This window comes from Stegodyphus dumicola, chromosome X2 (assembly GCF_044657685.1).
Source record: "Stegodyphus dumicola isolate Sdum_Otavi_A_Nest chromosome X2, ASM4465768v1".
NCBI classification, from domain to species: Eukaryota; Metazoa; Arthropoda; class Arachnida; order Araneae; family Eresidae; genus Stegodyphus; species Stegodyphus dumicola.
This window is the reverse complement of record NC_140781.1, coordinates 178,046,599-178,065,777: the sequence shown is the minus strand read 5'-3', so window position 1 is coordinate 178,065,777 and position 19,179 is coordinate 178,046,599. Positions and strand designations below refer to the sequence as shown.

The 19,179-nt window shown below is 33.0% G+C and overlaps 1 protein-coding gene across 1 annotated transcript in view; it reads right to left on the bottom strand.

Annotated features, from left to right (window-relative positions):
- Window positions 1-19,179, bottom strand: part of LOC118187086 (integrin alpha-9-like) — a 106,642-nt gene that overhangs the window by 16,247 nt on the left and 71,216 nt on the right. Inside the window, exons 14-21 of the mRNA XM_085809674.1 lie at window positions 19,093-19,138; window positions 14,412-14,569; window positions 12,114-12,274; window positions 11,279-11,416; window positions 10,097-10,179; window positions 7,005-7,227; window positions 2,511-2,674; window positions 2,348-2,417 (exon numbers count right to left, since the gene is read on the bottom strand). Of these exons, the coding sequence (XP_085665800.1) occupies window positions 2,348-2,417; window positions 2,511-2,674; window positions 7,005-7,227; window positions 10,097-10,179; window positions 11,279-11,416; window positions 12,114-12,274; window positions 14,412-14,569; window positions 19,093-19,138 (1,043 nt within the window). The remainder of the gene's footprint in view (window positions 1-2,347; window positions 2,418-2,510; window positions 2,675-7,004; window positions 7,228-10,096; window positions 10,180-11,278; window positions 11,417-12,113; window positions 12,275-14,411; window positions 14,570-19,092; window positions 19,139-19,179) is intronic.

The window sequence follows — 19,179 nt, the reverse complement described above, 5'->3', positions numbered from 1 at the left end:
CCCGTCGCTGACTAATATACGTATAATCCCTCTAGTAGCTAACTGAAGGCGCTAAAATTTTGATCTTGGAAACATAGTGCAGCAGGTGGAAATTTGCAGCCACAGCTTTTCCAGAATTATTTTTTTTTAGTTCGGGAAGACATGAGGATTGCACTTAAAACATATGATAAAAAAAGTAGGTAAACGAAAGCCAATATGCATATATCTCGTTTAATATGAAAATATTTATTGTAAATGGCAAAAAATATACATGGAAAAGTAGTAACCTGTATCGCGAGTTAAATTTTAGTTACTTAGAATTCCTCTGCTTGCAATAAGCAATAAATATTGCATAAAAGTTACCCACACATACAAATTCTTTAATCAACACAGTACTTCGAAAGGGTGAGTAAAACTTCCTCTTTATGCTTTTTCAAAGCCCACTTACAAATATCACTTTCATTTCTCCTTTGCTAGATGCTATAAGGCACAAATATGAGTACTGTCATAATTTCGTCTATGATGAGTTCATCATAGCTGTCATGGAGCAGCAAAGGAGTATTCACTTTGAGAAACGCTGCAACTCTAGAACAGCGGAAGTTTAAAAACCTTCCGCTGTTCTTTTCTCAAAGTGAGCAATACCATCCCGTTGGAGATGTCAGATGTATTCAATAGAATGTTATACCTCAAATTAGCCTTACGTAGGAAGGTGAAAAGCATTATTAAACTAGTATTATAAACGTACATTAGAATGTAATAATTTTACATAATATTAAATTTATAATTTCATGACTACTGCTTTGAATAGAAGCTCTATGGTTATAGAAGCTTAACTGTTATTACTGATTTTAAGAACTTTTCTACGATTTTATTAAATTTGTTGAACATAAGAAATCTATTTTGATAATTTTCTTATATACCATTATGCTATATTTGTAAATCGTTTCCGACTTTTATTTCTTGTGACACTAGCTTATTGAATATACCTATTCACGAAATTCAACGATACTAATTCGAAATTTCAAGAACAAAAGGAAATTTTTATTACATCTACATCTGAAATGTCTACATTTAAGGCAAGAAAGACGAAGATAATATTCTTTCTCTAGGCCGTCGCTAGAGCTGGTGCAATAGCACCAAGCTTCAGAATTTATAGAATTAAGGGAGGCATCTGACAGCTAAAAGGCATAGGGTTGCTCTTTTCAAAACTTCTGGAGGTGGAAGTTTAAGGTAAATGATCTGACAATATTCTTTAAATTTATTCTTGATAATGAAAAAGCAACAGATATATAAACTTAAGTACAATGAGCTTAAAATAATCACGTTAAATAGTAGTAAAGTTGTGGCGAGAGGACTAGAAACAGATAGCAATTTGATGTATTTATCATGAGTAGTATTGCCCCAAGTATATTTAACATGGAACTTAAATATGCTTGGGGCAGTGCTGAAGTGCTGTCATGTAGCAGCAAAGCTATAAGTGGGTCATCTTATTGAATAACTAGGTAGTTATTCAATAAGATCAGCAAAAGTGGGTCATCCTATTGAATTGATGTTACATGCATACGAGTTAATTCATTTTCCTATTAATGACAATATGAAAATGAATTAACTTGTATGTTGGCATATGGATAATATGCACTACTGGAAACAGTCAAAATTTTATACATCAATAACCTATAAGTATCAGTTTTCTATGGATATAGAACTATTGCCCTAAGCACTTTCCAGTGGTAGCATAATAGGTGAAAACAATTTAGAACGTTTTACAACATAAAAGATGTGTGTGTGTGTGTGTGTGTGTGTGTGTGTGTGTGTGTGTGTGATAATGGCAAAGCCTCGAGGGTTATCTGCCTAAGAGGAGGGATGCCTTCGTGGAGGACTTTCTAAAGGGAACTGGCTCGTATACACGTTACACATGGGGAAAACCACGAAAACGCCCATGCAGCCAGCCTGTTCGCAGGATTCGAACGGATTCGGACCGAACTACCAGTGTTCAGCGACTTTACCGCTCAGCCGCTGGTGGGCTCTACAACATAAAAGAAAAATCATACCAGGTACTGAGTTTGGTGTACCATGTATTGTTTTAATATTTAGCAGCATCACATGCAAATAAAGTATAACTTTTCATTCTTACAGTTTATATATAATTTTAAATGCAGAAATTTCAGTGGAAAGCTACATATTTTATAAGCAGTAGTTATAAACATACACAGAAAAATGATTTTGGACGTCAGATATTCATATTCCAAGAACCTGGTTAACGTATGAGGTACATTGACAGCATAAGCATTTGTTTAGGCTGCTTAATTTTAACAATAGTACAGGAGACAGAGCTAGAGAAGTGGAATAGCAGATAATAAATACTTACAAAATATGTGTGACTTATGGATACTGTATCTATTTCCTCAACGTAAGGGATCTGCTCATGAGATGGAGTACTAAAATTTAGGAAAAGACATTTCAAAATTTTTACGACTTAATCTATTTAAAAAATCACACCGAAATGATAATTCGAAAAATACCATATTTACCCAGTTATACTTATATCTGCTATAGCTTTAAAATGTATAGGAATATTTAAAGTGTTATCCACTGGCTCAATTTCAGTACTTGCTGTGTTGGCTTCAAGAAATATATCAATTTTCTTTTTATCCGTAGGAATTTTTGAAACATCAAGCTTTATTTGTATCTTCACCTAGAAGAAAATAAATACAACACATCAAATTATATTCAAATAAATTATACAATTACATTAGACAATTAAAATGAAAAATAAAACTTCATATAAAACCGTCAAGTTCATCTTCCAGCCTACAAGTTCTAACAAACAGATTAAATATATTATTTACAGAATAAAATATTACATATATGATCTCAATAAGGATCCTGTTTATACAAACGATCTCAATAAGGATGTTCAAAAACCTTCTAACTTAATATATTAAAAATGTTATCGAATTTTGCAACTTAAAATATAACATTAGAACAGTAAATTTTCTGTATCATTATTTTCATCAAATGGCATGAATTATAACACTACCATTTAGTTTTCGGAGTTAAATATTTAGGCTCATTATACTTTATTGCAAAAGTCCTTAAGAAATCAGTTAGCCAGAATTTTAATTTCTAAGGAAAGCAACCTAAAATAAAAAGGCTGTGAAACTACTTTGAATGCAATGAAGACTTCTACACATTTATTTAATTCTAAACAGCTTGGCTACATTTTTAAAATGTACTGTTCTGAATATAAAAACGGCTTCACGTGTAAAATTATGCATGTAAGCATATGCCAGAGCCCACTCTACAAGAAAAAGAAATTATAAGTATTATTTCTTGACAGGAAGGGGGCTGAGTATATGATATGTTCACCCCAAATATGGTAATGATATTCATTTACAGCAGGCATTAACTACAAATGGGGGATGCCCAGTGATTTTATCACAAATGTAATTAAATCAGCTTAAAGGCCACATTTAATGAATAATCAGGATCTCAGAAAAAAAAAAAGCATGTTTTATTTGTTTGCAAATTCCTATTCGTTGCAATACAAAAATGTGTGAAAACCCAAAATCTATTCAAACACTTCAATTAAACACTTAATTAAATTAACTAAATTAATTAAATTAACTAACTAAATTAATTCAAACACTTCAATTCAATGGTTACATGACAATGTAAACATAACACTTATTATTGAAGACCTCTCACACGTTCCTTTTAGCATTACACCTATGCGAATTTCGCAGTTGAAGACCATAGGTCCATTTCAGAAATCACTTCCCTAGTTGTGATACGAATGTGAAGTTAGGAAATTCGCATGATGTCAGGTAGGCGTTTAAAAAAAAGATGAAAAACTGAATGCATGCATTATTATATGTAAATCGTATCAGTTCTGTAACTTAAGCATTTAAGAAATTTTAACATCGGATACAGTTTTTTTAAATGCTTCGTTTTAGAAATATCTCTATTGTTCTTATTGATCACATTTGCCTCAGATTGTTCATAAAATATTATGTAATGATATGCTAGCTAGTATTGTACGAAATAATGAATAATTATATAGGAATTGTACAGAATGATATGTGAATAAGAATTGTGCTAAACATACGAGCACCTATTTTTTGTATACGTGTAATTATTATGACAAAGCACTGTTGTAACCTTCTTAGTTTTAGTGGATTTTTAGTGGAGGGATACCTTCTTAGTCTTTCTAAAAGAAAGCGACTTGCATTCGTGTTGTACATGGCGAAAATTACGAAAATGTCCATGCAGCTAGCCCATTTACCTGGAATCGAACTCAGGTCGAGCTACAAGCGTTCAGCGCCTTTACCGCTCGGCCGCTGGTGAGCCAAAGAAAACTTGGCGTTGTTTCTTTCCTCAAAGTGGTTATCTTTCATGAAAATTACGTTTAATATCGTACACAAGAAGATAAATCATTTTAGTGAAACTGAATAGAAAAATCTTTCTCGCGAAGGTTTCACGCGGAGGAAAAAAGCGTTATTTAAACCTTCAGTATCTTCAAAAGTTGCATGAAAAATTAATGCTAGACATCAAACACAGCCATTTCAAAACGGTTTCTAAGATCTAAAGGGGTATATTCTAGTCAATGTAAATGGTGACTCGATTTCATTCCTGAAAACTTTATAAAAGTTAAATAACAAGGCCTAATAAAGGAGCTGAAATTTTATTCTAACTTGTTTGGAATATCAAATAAAGGCCATGAATTAAGTAGCTATTCAGACTGAATTTCAAGTTGAAAATATTGACGTAGTTTACAGTTCTAATCTTTTCATTCACATGGACATTTCAGCTGCAATTTCTAAAATACCTCATAATAAAAGCTATGAAAGGATGTTCATTTAGATTAAGTATACAGGGTGTCACGTAAATGTTGCGACAAACTTCTGGGGGAGGTAGGACACATCATAAGGATTAAGAATTGCATGTCCATGCCCAGAAATGTCAGGGGTTAGTGATAGCAGAGCTAGAAGATGGGAAAGGAATCAAGAGAGTGATTAATTTGAAACATTTATTGGACATAAATACAAATGGTGTATGACAGCTTCAATGTTACAACAGGTGCTCGAAGTTTGCACCATCAGACGCCAAACATGCCCGACACCGACGGACCATTAATTGCCGGACATGTTCAAACACACCGGGAGTTTCTTTGATTGTAGCACCTATGCAGGGGAGTCTTGCGAGGAGTAACTGAACCCTTTGCAGACGAAAGGTGGGGAAGGACTCGGCGCTCAAGACACGTTGAACACAGACACTTTTCAAATAATTCAATCTACAGGATCTCTTGTAAATGTTACGACAAACTTCTGTGGGAGGTAAGGCACATCATTAAGGATTAAGAATTGCATAGGAACCCATGCTCAGAAATGTCATTTTACGCTGTCAGGGATGCTGTACAGGAGAGTGCTAGTGGAAAGTGAGGATTACCTAATTCGAGCTGTAGGTACCATATGAAGAGTATGGTACGCAGTACGAACGTAGAGTTTGCGGACATAGACTTTGTGTATGGAATAGCTGAAGGTAATCGACAAGCCGCTGCACGCATTTATCGAGAACGCTTCTCCGACAGACATCAGCCACCCCACAGTTTGTTTGCAAGTCTGCATCAAAATTTGTATACGACTACGGGATCCATTTATGGATCCAAAACAAAGGTTACAAGCATCAGCATTTGAAAAGTAATGGAGGAAATACTTTATTCCCAAAGGGTAGGCAGATGTCACTAGTTGTCTAGCAACGTTGTGCGGGTAAGTAAGGCAAGTTCGCAGATGCGTCAGAACGATTGAAATGGCAAGACGTTTAGAAAAGTGGTTTCACTTGGAAGTGCGAGCCGTGGTTCGTTGTCTTGATCGAGTACCTGGAGGATGGCCATACCGTTACTGTTGATTATTGTGCCACTTATACAAGGTTATGTGAAGTCATCCGAGGCAAGCGCCCTGGCATATTGAGTGATGGTGTCATCCTCCTGCATGGCAATGTCTGGCCCATATTGCTCGACAAACTCAAGAATTGCTGCAAAAGTTTAAGTGGGAAGTCTGGAGTCACCTCCCACCATATAGCCCAGGTTTAGCCCCCAGTGACTATTTTCTTTTTCGAAATTTAAGGAACATTTAATCTGAAATGAGGTTCTCTCTGGACAGTGATGTGAAAACAGCGCTGAGAACTGGCTCAATGGGCAGGGACGTGATTTCCTCAAAGCCGGATTAAACAAGTTGGTCCTTAGTTCATATAAATGCTTAAATACATTTGGTGATTAAGACACAATAACACGCCGAATTTGGTGATTATTGAAAATTTTACTAATTTGGTGATTATTGAAAAAAAAAAAAAAATAGGCAAGTATGCCTCTTAATTCCCTTTTGTATTTTCTGTCTGTTATTAATAAATAATTTTTATTACCCTTGTAACTTTTTAGCGCGAAGGTCGTTAGCCCAGGAAGGCTATTAATTTAGTTTTGGCATTTTGCGTCGAAAACTTTAAATGCACATTTCACTTTTCAGATTATTGTCACCAAATATTATTGCCCTGTGTTATAGTTAAAGAAATTAAATAATGAAAAATCTCTATAAATGTATGTATGTTTCTCGCACTGTGATAAAACAACGGTACTTAGAGCCATAAAATTTTGAATTAATAATTTTGATAAATATATGTCAAAAAACTTCCGCATAGTAAATTTAAAATTTCGTCATAATAAACTTTCATACTTTCTTATATAGTGATGCATTATATATTTTTTATGTTGCAAAAAATAATTTTGTAAGCAGTAAAATCTGTTTTTTAACCCTGCATAATTAATCATTGTAAGATACTCAGAAACAGAAAAATTGCATAAAAATGTGAAATGTGAACAGATGAAAAGTAGAGCGGAAGTAATTTTAACTTTCACAGGACTGCTATAAGACAAACGTAAGAAATTTCTAATGATTCAAGGCCTAGACATGCTAAAAGACATGCTAAAAGAAAGATAACTAATATGAAATGTGAAAGGAATAATTTATAACCTCTGAGTCTTTCTTTAAAGGATTCCCAAGTTCACAAATAAGACTGGCATTGCTCCTTTGATTTTGCTGGTCATTAAGAGTAGAACAGAAATCCTGATTTATGCTGGGCATTTCAGGTGGCAGATAAATGAGTAGTTCAGACAAGTATGCAGGTTCACCTAAGTTCACAATCTTTATAGCTATAGTTATTGTGGAAACTTTTCCAATGATGACAGGTATGAGCCTAGAGGGTGAAAATTCGGGAAACAATTTAAAAACCAGAAAAGACTAATAACATAAATTACAAAGCAGAATAAGTGCAAATATAAATGAATAATAAAATTCCAAGCAAAATAATTTTTTCTCAAATCTTACGCATAGTTTACTTTGAAATATTTACAAATAAGTCAAATTTGTTTATTGTTTACAGGTAAAAAATGATTAAAGTAAAATTTCAAAGCATGTGTATTTAAGAATTTTATATTATAGGACATTTTCATAATTTTCTTGTTCAATACTCAGTATAATTTATCCATTGTTCAGCTCGTTCCCAATAAATTATGGACAATTTAAAGAAATGACATTAAAAGCTAAATATAAAAAGTGTAGGAAAGTAAACTTAAGTTCTCTGCCTTGAGAAGAATGTGCCTTTTATGGAGAACTATCAGAAAGGAATATACTTATTAATGTTACATATAAGAAAAATTGGAAAACCGCAAACTTTCCAAACTGTTCCCGCCAATTATATCCTTTGTTTCTCTAACCATTCCGAAATCTGTTTATCAATTTCACACTGCTCTGCGGGGGGGGGGGACGTCGCGGCGCGCAATGAACTGGAAGTTGATCTATCAGCACTATCCTTATCTTCAGGGCAGATGTTTTTATTTTATTCGGCTTATAATTCCTTATTAAATTTCATCTCGATGTGCTCCATCTTTGATATAATTTAAATCAAATCCCACGTCATTATAAATATCACGAATACACATCAAATAGTTTTCTGGTTGCAATTTTCTAATTTCGACTATGCGTCATGTATGCTTTACGCATGCGCGCGTTGAAAGTTGTTTAATAAAGTAAACAAATAAATATTAAGCTTTTTTTTTTTTTTTTTGTAAATTTTGATACCCTTTAGATGATAATTGCTCTTTATTTCATAAATTACGGTTTCATATTTTTAATTTTACAATTTCTGCATGCCATCTTACCAGATTTAAACTGATGATCTATAATCCGGGAAAACCGATAATCCGGAATCGCCGAAGTCCCGACGAGTCCGGATTAAAGACTTTTGACTGTAAATTGTTTATGATGTTCTCAATGAGATGTGTGGGTAGCAATGCCCATTGATCACGTAATGCATATCTAAGCCTACCTGGGATTTGGGGAGGGGGTTGAAAGCCAGAAACATGCTTCCCGAGCGTGTCCCACGCATGCGCAACGGGATTACGTTCGGTAGATCCGTGTTGTCCATTCCACTTGGATTAAAATACCTTCTTCAAGAAATTGGTGTATGAAACAAACAGTTTGAGGACAGGCATCATCTGCCTGCAAAATAAAGGTTTTGCCAACTGTGGCAGCATATGGATGGACAACAGTATCCAGTATGTCGTCTCTGTACCTATAAACATTAAGTTTCATATGGCACACATACAGGTCTGTAAGCGCAACCAGAAGATATTCCATCCCACACAAGAACACTTCCTGCTGCATAGGTATTCCTTTTCCGTAAGTTAAATGGAAGATATCGAGTGTTTGCTCCTCTCCAATACTAAAGCACAAGAATCACTCTATAAAGCAAAGCGGGACTCACCAGTGAACAGAACAGACCTCTAGTGATTATCAGCCCGGTTTACATGACTATGTGTTCAATTCAAACGCTTCTGCGTTTGTACAATGCCGTTTGCCTAGCATACATACCTTACTCGTGCAGCTTCTGCGTAATGCCGTTGCTGATACTGTTCTTGCTCTAGCAGAAATAAGCGCGGTTCTAAACTCGGATGGAGTTGTAGTCCTGTTGAGACTTGCACTAAGTTGCAAATACTGGACATTTGCAGAAGTATTATCTCTTTTGGCATGTTTTCGGTTAGTTTTCAAGGGGCTGAACCAGTAGTTAGAAAATAGGTTTCACAACCGGAACCACAGGACAGTCGGCATTTCGCCGTCTCGCAAAGTCAGACTATTGCTGAAAACCTTCTTATCGGCGTATAGCTCTATAACGCAATTTTGCTGGCAAATATTACCTCAAGCTCATTTTAACACTTAGGCTATCTCGTAATTATTTAATACACCGTCTTTCATTGAATAGCGATTCTCTGCTAAACAGCTGGTTTTCAGCTGTATCGTATTTACGTTAAGGCGATGATAGCGTCACTCTTTTGCATAATGCAGTTTGCTTTTATTTGCAACAAATCCAAATTTCAAGAATTTTGAACAGTTTTAGCCGATTTATCCCGATTTTTCAATTTTTTCTTAATTTTTGGAAATCAGTGTATTTAGAAGTGTGCCAATACCAGTGTAAACCAGAATAGTTTATCAAAGACTCTTTTCTAACTTTGTTGCTCAAGACAGAGAAAGATATTTGAAAAACTAATTTACTCTAAGTAATGATCTATTTTCTTTATTTGAAATACCAGCAAGACGACTTGCTTGAAATTGTAGCTTCAACACGTTTCATTCTGTAACTGAAGCACATAATTCAATTTGTTATGATGCATTCAGTATATTAGTGAATCATTTCCTTTTGAAAACATTATGCATAAAGTTTATTAGCGAACCATTTCCTTTTAAAAAGATTATACACAAAATTTCGAGCTTATTTGACCCACTGTTACTAAATTCTTTTCGAAATGTAATTCAGTTGCTTCTAAATAGTGAATTATTACTTTTTAGAAGATCAGATATAAAATCCTTAATTTATTCTGCACACAAAATTAGTTCTCTTCGTTCCAAAACAATTCGCATGATGCATACGCAGTTAATGTTACAGTAGTGACTATTATTTATATTTTGTAACAATTAATTATTTATATTATATAATTGGTGGCTGTAATCAGCCCATTAAATTCGCAGAAGGAACCAAAAATTCCATATTCAGAATTTGGTAGACTTACTTGTGTTTGTCAATGATCTCTGCTTTAACAACCAAATTAGAAAGACATTTGTCATCTTTTCCACATCCAGTTTGGAATGTAATCTTCAAAAGCGATAAAAAAAGAAGCATGTGAAAAACTCAAATGAGAAATAAGAAAATGGAAATTTTTCATCAAGGAAAAGTGTAAATTAACATTTGAAATGCAGTTTTATAGGCTCAAAATACAGAAATATTAAGTCAAAAACATTACAATCCTAACTTCTTCCAACACAACTTAAAGGCTGCTTGGGTCTGGTACTAAATTTTTTCCCCCATGATTTCCCTCCTCCATAGCTTTAATCTTTCTGGAATGACTTAAGATGTTATGATCCTAAAATAACTTTGGTTTCTCATAAACACCACTAATTGTACTCTGTTTCAAATTCTATGCATTAGATGATTAGGTGATAATATTATAAGTTACAAGCTGAGATAAATAGTTATGGGTAGTTTGTCTTTAATAAGACTTCTATGGGCTTAGTTTTAGAATCCCCTCGAATTTTATTAATTTAAAGGCTATAGTTTTATGCTGCATAGAAAATATAGTTAAGTTTAAAATTCTATTATCTTTCTGCATTGAATCTACAGAGTTTCAAAAAGAATTGAACTAAGTTTAAAAAAAAGAAGAATCTCCTGAAGTTGAGTTCTAAGAATCAGAAATGTACCAAAATGCTATGAAAATATCCTTACTAATGGCAAGAACTGTGCTAGAAATTCGTAAAAATTTAAAACTGTTCTGATGATAAAACTTCACCCTATGAAAATTTACATCATCCTCTTATACTCGCAAAAAGGAACTCTTTGTGCACTGGTATTGTTTCCTTTTGAAATTGCTCAATTATTTTTGAAAATGAAAAAGTATTACAAATTGTTTTTGCTTTTCAACAATCATTCGTTAAAATTTAATACATTTACCATTACGATGATAACGGGGAACACTAAGCTTTTCCATTAATGAATAATCTGTCACCAATTATTATGATGGAGTCAAAATGCGCTACTAGGATAACGTTGATAATCTTTCTCGTTCCTTTTTTTTTTTCCCAGTTCGAGCCTTATAAAAAGACTGTGGGAGGAGGTAAATTCGTCTTGCTGCATACATGAATACTATTTACCACATAAAGAAGTAAAAAGTGTTAAAATATTGATTTGCTAAACTTACAGCAGAAGTGATGTTTGTAGGAGATGCAGGGTCAATAATAGGATAATGTTTATTAAATTCAACATTCTTCTCTTTCGCTTCAGTCAGGTTATATCTGTAAAGTAGCTGAATTGGAGTTATGACGTCCTTTATATCTGGCTATGGAAAAAGAAAAAAAGATGGTAAACTAGAGGCAAAGTAATATTACCCAACAAATTTAAAACACTAATGGTTACCTCAACATGTCTTTCAATAACACTAAATAAAATGATGGCGACACTAAAGCAGATTATCAAAAATTAACTTTCACGTGCAAGTGCCTCACAGTATTTTAAAATAAGAATAGCTTCAGCTCCAGGCTATTGTCACTCAAAACAAAACTAATTAATTGTAATTGTAATGTATAATTGTGAATTGTAATGTATACAATTGTAATGTATACTAATGTATACAATTATGATGAATACATTAGTGTACATTACAATTTCAACTAAAAAAATAAGCTGAAATACAAACAATCTGTCAACAAAATTTCTTTTTTTAAAATCGATTGTTATTTTCTGTCCTATCTGTTCTCATGTCTCTGCCAGATGTAGAATTTCTTCTCATTCTCAAATAGAATAAAAATGAGCCAAGCAATAGTAATTTTAGAGATAATAAAATTATCGACGTTTATCTTTTCATAATTCTGGTCTGGCACATTATTAATACCTCACATACGTATACAAAATTTACTCTGACATTGATAATATTCTTTTTCCCTTTTGAAAGTCACTACAATAGTAATAGTCATGTACACTCAGTAACTTGAATTATTAGACATTACAGGAAAATTTTATAATAAACTTTCGCTTACCCGAATATATAAAACTTCTCGTATACACTCAGTTATCCCAATACTTAAGTTCATTTTTTGTTTAACCGAATGCACAGCTTTATTATTGCGATGGAAGAATCCTCTGGGAGTTACTACATTTGTAAGACTAGGATGTTCCACAAATAAATCATTTTCAAATTCTGCAAAAGATAAAAATGTTGTTCAGCAAATTAATATTATAGTATGTCTACGGTTTGGTAAAATAATAGAATTGGACATGGAAGACCTTTTTATAACAAATATGATATTATACACATTATAAAATTCAGGCCTTTTATATTTATATTGGACTAAAATTATTTATGCAATTATCTATCCAACTGCATATATATTCATCACCATTTATCTCCTGATAAATATTAAAATCTATTTTAAAGTGTTAAATGAACTAGATTTTCTTTCACGTTCAAGAATTTAGGAAAGAAAAAGTTTCCCTTTTTCCCTGTTTTACCAACACAAAGGAATTTGTGGGATCCGATGTTACTTCTGGGCCATTAGACAATTTTATTTCCTTGATTATTACCTTAAATATGCCTGACGCGCCTATGTATACCGAGCGATTTTTTTTTAACACTCTGATCAGAAAGCACCTTGTTAAGTCTAATTCAGAGTTTATATTACTCGTCTCTTAATCTTGCATTACATATATATATACATATCCTTTTGTTATTCCATGACTAGAAACTTCCACTTATATTTCTTTCTGCTCTATTATAAAGACAAAATTTTTCTACCAGCACTTCAAATCTTTATAAGACTTTGGCATCAAAGCGTCAATTGTTATATAAAAAAAAATAAAGCCTATCAAAATCGTTGATAACAGCGCAAAACAAATGGACACTGTAGTAGAATTTATGATTCAGCTTCCTCGCTTTCCCATATTGCACAAAATGCGCGAAAAATAATTGCCGGAATGTGTAAGATAGATCAAAAACTATTTTCTTCTCATGTATATCCATCCTAATGTGTCACCCAGCCGATAAGCAGTTAGTTACGCTGACTGCCGTACTGAAGGGATCGGGTTCACGGATAAGGCATAGAGGTGCTCTTGTGGTAGACAGACAATACGCTATGTTCAAATTTAAGAATTTTCACATTCGGTCGGTTGTCTCCAGAACTGATGAACAGATTTTAACAAAATTTGGAATAGACATATTTTAATATTACACAAAGAAATACACTATACAAAAGTCATGGTAGACACCCAAAATTGTGTGTAAGGCCCATTAGCACAGGAAGGTCTAAAACGAAGGCTACAAGATCGAACAAAAAAGGAGACTAATAGAAGACTTGGTCCTCTCCAACAGTCACATTCCATTCACAACACGACATCATACTAGAAACGAGGCAGTTTATAAATCCCTGGGGCAGCCGATCCCACTCCTACAGCAACGTTATTTGTTTTTTAAGTTGTGGGAAGAGAAAGGCGAGTTGTAATAGCTCTTCCAAAAGCGTCCAGGCACGTTCCATAGGGTTTGAATCTGAGGTCTGGCATGACAATCCATAAGATTAGTATCCTCATATTGAAGAAAATCATAAATCATCCACCAGATTAGTCCCAAGTATAACAAAAGATCCTTTTGTTATATCCCACGACTAGAAACTTCCACTTCTTTCAGGGTTCGCCCTGTTATTAACACAAAATTTTTCTACCAGCACTTCAAATCTTTATAAGACTTTGGGCATCAAAGCGTCAATTATTATAAAAAAATAAAGCCTATCAAAATCGTTGATAACAGCGCAAAACAAATGGACACTCTAGTAGAATTTATGATTCAGTTCACTCTAGTAGAATTTATTATTTCTTTCAGGGTTCGCCCTGTTATTAACACAAAATTTTTCTACCAACACTTCAAATCTTTATAAGACTTTGGGCATCAAAGCGTCAATTATTATAAAAAAATAAAGGCTATCAAAATCGTTGATAACAGCGCAAAACAAATGGACACTCTAGTAGAATTTATGATTCAGCTTCCTCGCTTTCCCATATTACACAAAGTGCGCAAAGTACTTGATAAACTAATGAGGCAAACCGTATTTACACAGTTCTTTACATTTAAATGCTGAACTGAAAATTTAGCCCGAGTTAGGGCATTGTCTATTGCAATTTGTGTTAGTGTTATTTGTAAACGATGAAGAGTTATAATTGAAGCTCTTTTAAAAAGAAAAATAAATTTTGCTAAAATTGTCAGAACAACAAATGTTACCTTTTATTTTTCAAATATAACACATACATTATATTAATTTTAAAATACTTTACAGAAATTAAAAACCTACCGAGATATAACGGAACATGCTTTCCAGCATACCATAAACATGCAGTCACATTTACGCAAGTTACATTTTTTCCCTGAAACTCACAGGCTGTCACATTCGTGTTTATTTGTTTAGGTAAAAACGTGAGCTTCGCAAATAACTGGATGACAGGTTGGGCTCTGAAATGAAAGAATATATATCATTTGGTGTATTGCAAATCCTTAAGTAAATTTCAAGAAGAGAAGCTTAGAGTAAAGGAATAAGGAGTGCTTTTTAACACACATAGGTTCAAAATTTAAAAAAGAAAGAATTGATAAAAACAAAATCGGTACTTTTTCAACACTAAAAACAAAGTAAATAATTAGAGATGAGAAAACATTATTACTTAACAAATCAAATCTTTCCTGAGTGATTGTATAAATACAAACTTAGTAACAAACTGAGTGATAGTATAAATGAGGGGGAAATAAAAATTCCCAGATTTCCATTGGGATTCATAAGCATGTATATTTTAAACTATTAATTCATGAAATATTTTTTATTTCTGCATATTTTCAAAGCATTTTCATGGTACATCTAAATTCTAAAGCAATTATATTGCTTAAAAGGGAATAAATCTTCAAGCCTAATAATATAATATGCTTTGTGAAATACTAAGTTTTAAATTAGAATTATTTAATTTTGAATGATTAGAAATCAAGGAGTTTTCAGAAAGCACATAAATCAGAAAACACACCAAGAAAAGCAAACAGAAAGCACACAAAAACTAACTGTGCATGCAGAACGAAAGCAGTCAAGAAAGCTAAAGATCTGAGACACTACTAAATAGGTCAAGAATTTCATTCCCAGTTACTGAGCAGGTTGGCTGAATGGGTTATTCATAGCAGAAAATAAATATTATATTATTGCATGTGCAATGCAAATAAGAGCAATTATTTCCATGGAATAACACCTTCCCTTTCAGCAGATGGTCATTGAGTACTTTATAAAAATAAAAACATTAATGTAATTGCTTATAACACACACTGAATATAATGAATTAGATATATGTATATGTGTATATAGTTGAATAACATTACATATATGTCAAAATAATAGTTATGGTTTTATTTTATTCCTATAAGTTCCTGTTGGTTATTCCTCTTGGTTTGCAAATTTTATTATTGGCTAAAAGAATTTTTCCTGTATGAAAGAATTATATATGCCAGGGATTAATTTTGAAATGATGCGGAGAGATTTATAAACTTGTTACTATTTACAGGACAGAAAAGGAAAATAACTAAATTAAAGAGGAAACTGAAAAGAGTTATTACAAATTAAAGTTACGATTTTAGTTTACATATTCTTTATTTTACACATACATATGTAATACGTAAAACTTTCAATAATTAAATTTGACTAGTAAATTATTACTGCAATAGTTATAGGAAAAAATGTAGAACATTCAGAATAGCACAGTTCAAGTTGTAATAGAAGGGAGTTAAATTACGAGTTGATAGTTCGGCAAGATGTCGCATTTTGAGCCAAAGGCGTCTGAGCAAAGAAGCTTGGGTTTCTTTTATTAGGAACAAACCTTTGTCATGTCAAATTCCTCACGTATCTTACCGTCTGATACCGCTGTTCTCTCTTACGAACATGGATCTATGGAACGAATAGTTTCCAGACAATTCCAGCTAGTCTATGACTGCTGCCAAAACAGGCGTTTTACGAATATTTCCAAGAACGTCAGAAGAACTGGTAAAGTGTATGCGTTTCAATGAAAGCAGTTTCGAAAGCGACTGGTCTTTTTTTTTTTTTTTTTTGTCTTTCAAATAAAAGGGTCCTATACTCCTATAACCATTTGCCATAAACATGTTGGACATTAGATTAATAATATACTTACACACGTACTTAAAAATAAGTTTGCTACCTACAGGGGCAAATGGAAGTAATTTAGCAATTTTTCCTCATCCAGAACAAAAGAACCAAGTAATCATGTTGTGCAGAAATATTTATAAAACTAGGATGTAATTAAAAGGAAAATACCGTTTTCGGGGGTGGGAGTAACAAACCACATATCAATAAATTAAATATGAAACATAAATGCCTTACACCTTTAAATAAAAAAAGTAATATCTAATAAATAAAATAGATATTAGTAGCATGTAGAAATCACCACTATGACAAAACAGACACCGGAAAATGAAATGGAATATACGCTTCCCCAGATGATGCCATGTCCAATTTAATTTTCCAGTGTTTCTTTTGTCCTACTGGCTCTACAGTTTATTTAATTATTTTTACTAGGTGCTGGATTTCTGTTTGGAACTCATATGGTAACATAGTTTATATTTGGTTTATTTCTTTTCACAAAATCTAATTTTCCTATAAATTTACGTACAGTTTTACTTGAATATCGGTTCCAGTTTTTCCATTCGATCCTTTTGCTCTAGATGAACCAGAATCACTAAATTATCAATTAATTAAATAATCACTTTCATTTTCTGCAATAGCTTAAACAAGCATATTATGCATTTGCTTCTTGTTTTCTGCAGCTATATGCAGGCTAGAGAAAAGGTTATTTAAATTTAAATTTTTAACTTCTTATTGTTTTTCTTATATATGTATATGTTACGGTGAAACACCGAAATCTGGAGAATGTTGACTTTCACCGGTGAATGTCAACATTCACATAGTCGCTTGGTGTATGTCCGAAATATTTACCAAATCCCCTTATTTCTGACTTACACCGGTAAATGTCGACATTCACCATGTACTAATGGTGAATGTTGAACGTATAAAAAATATTATATTTTTTTTTCCGTAGTTCAGTCGCGGAAAAACGCACTTGAGACTTAAAATAAGAACTTAAGAACATAAGAACTTAAAACACACAGTACATTCAAAATGAGAAAGGAAAATAATAGAAGTTAAAAAACTTACTAAATTATGTGATTCAAATCTTATTTATTGCAACAACTTAAACTATTATGACACTTTGAATCGCACAAGAGGCCCTTGCTTTTACAACTGCATTTATTTGTGGAACACTTCCTTTTGCAATGTCAGCGTGTACATATACTCCTACACCAGAGCATATCTGTGATTGTCGACATGCACCGGTGAGGGTCCGAATGTACAAGAATGTAATGCAATATTCGATCTTCCACCGACGTAGTTGGCGAATATTGACATTCTCCGGTGAAAGTCGACATTCTTCACTTTCGGTCTTTCACGGTAACATATACATTATTCATGTAGAGTATCGTATTAATAACTTGTACATAGTGCCTAAAACATGGGTATGCAAGGGCTAATCAAAATAAATTTTCATGGATAATTGACAAATATACACAGGGTAAAAAAAAGGTATTAGCAATTACCTATATAATTGATCATATTAGCTAACAAAGGAAATGCTTGACAATTTTAGCTGGATATAACGAATACAGGAGATAATAAACACACAAATATAATGAAACTTTCATTTTAGTAAGCCTTTTACACAAATTATTCAACAAAAACTAAAATTTGCATGTCCAAAAATATTGGCAAGATCAAACAGCAAAATGTGGGAACAAAATTCAATACTTCATATTCATATCTATTGCATTTATAACAGCTTGCAATCTGTTTCTCATAAAGAAAACCAGTCTTAGTTGCACTATTGAGAATATTGTTCCATTTTTGCAGAAGTATACGCTTAAGTTCATCTTTACACAAAATGATGAGTTTTCTGACTCCTAGGTTCAATTTGTACCACAAATTTTCAGTTGGATTTATGTCAGATGATATTGGCGGTGTTTTTAACTGGCGAGGAGCGTTATAGAGTAACCACTCCCGAATGAGGTTCGCTGTATGCTTAGGGTCATTGTTCTGTTGAAACACGAATGATGTTCCTAAGCTAAGTTTTTGGGCACTGACTTTCAAGTTATGGCGCATTATGTCAATGTATGTACATGTTGTCATAATACCATCAATGAAGCACAGGTTATCAACACCGTTCGCTGCCATACAGCCCCAAACCACGACGCTCCCTCCACCATGCTTCACAGTCAGTGTTAAATGCTGTTTTTCCAGTTTGGTGGTTGGCTTTCTCTACACATATTGTCGTCCGTCACTCCCGAAAATGTCAAATTTCGATTCATCCGACAAATTTGACTTTGGTTTACTTTATTACACTTTCTTTATAAGACTTTGGCTTTCTTTATGAGAAACAGATTGCAAGTTGTTGTAAATGCAATAGGTACGAATATGAAGTATTGAATTTTCTTCCCCCATTTTGCTGTATGATCTTGCCAATATTTTTTGGCATGCAAATTTAAGTTTTTGTTGAATAATTTGTGTAAAAGGCTTATTAAAATGAAAGTTTCATTACATTTGTGTGTTAATTACCTCCTGTGTTCATTATGTCCAGCTAAAATTGTCAAGCATTTCCTGTGTTAGCTAATATGATCAATTATAGGTAATATTTTTTTTCACCCACTGTATATGGGTAATTTATCATATGAAGTCCTGTCCTTTCTATACAGTTCGGAAAAAAATGTCATATAAAATTTTATTAAATATTAAGCAAATATTTCAGAAGAGAAAATAATGACTATTTAAATTTATCTGACTGATCCACAAAGGGAAGGAAAATGCCATCTAACATGTGCTGATATTACAAGGGCCTGAAATGAAACACGTTCATTTGGAATAATGAGTTAGTAAAAGGAATTACCTGAACAAAACTGCATTTGATGATGCATATGCTCCAACAAGCATATCTGTAACATTAAAAATAGTTCATCAGTATTACATTATAATT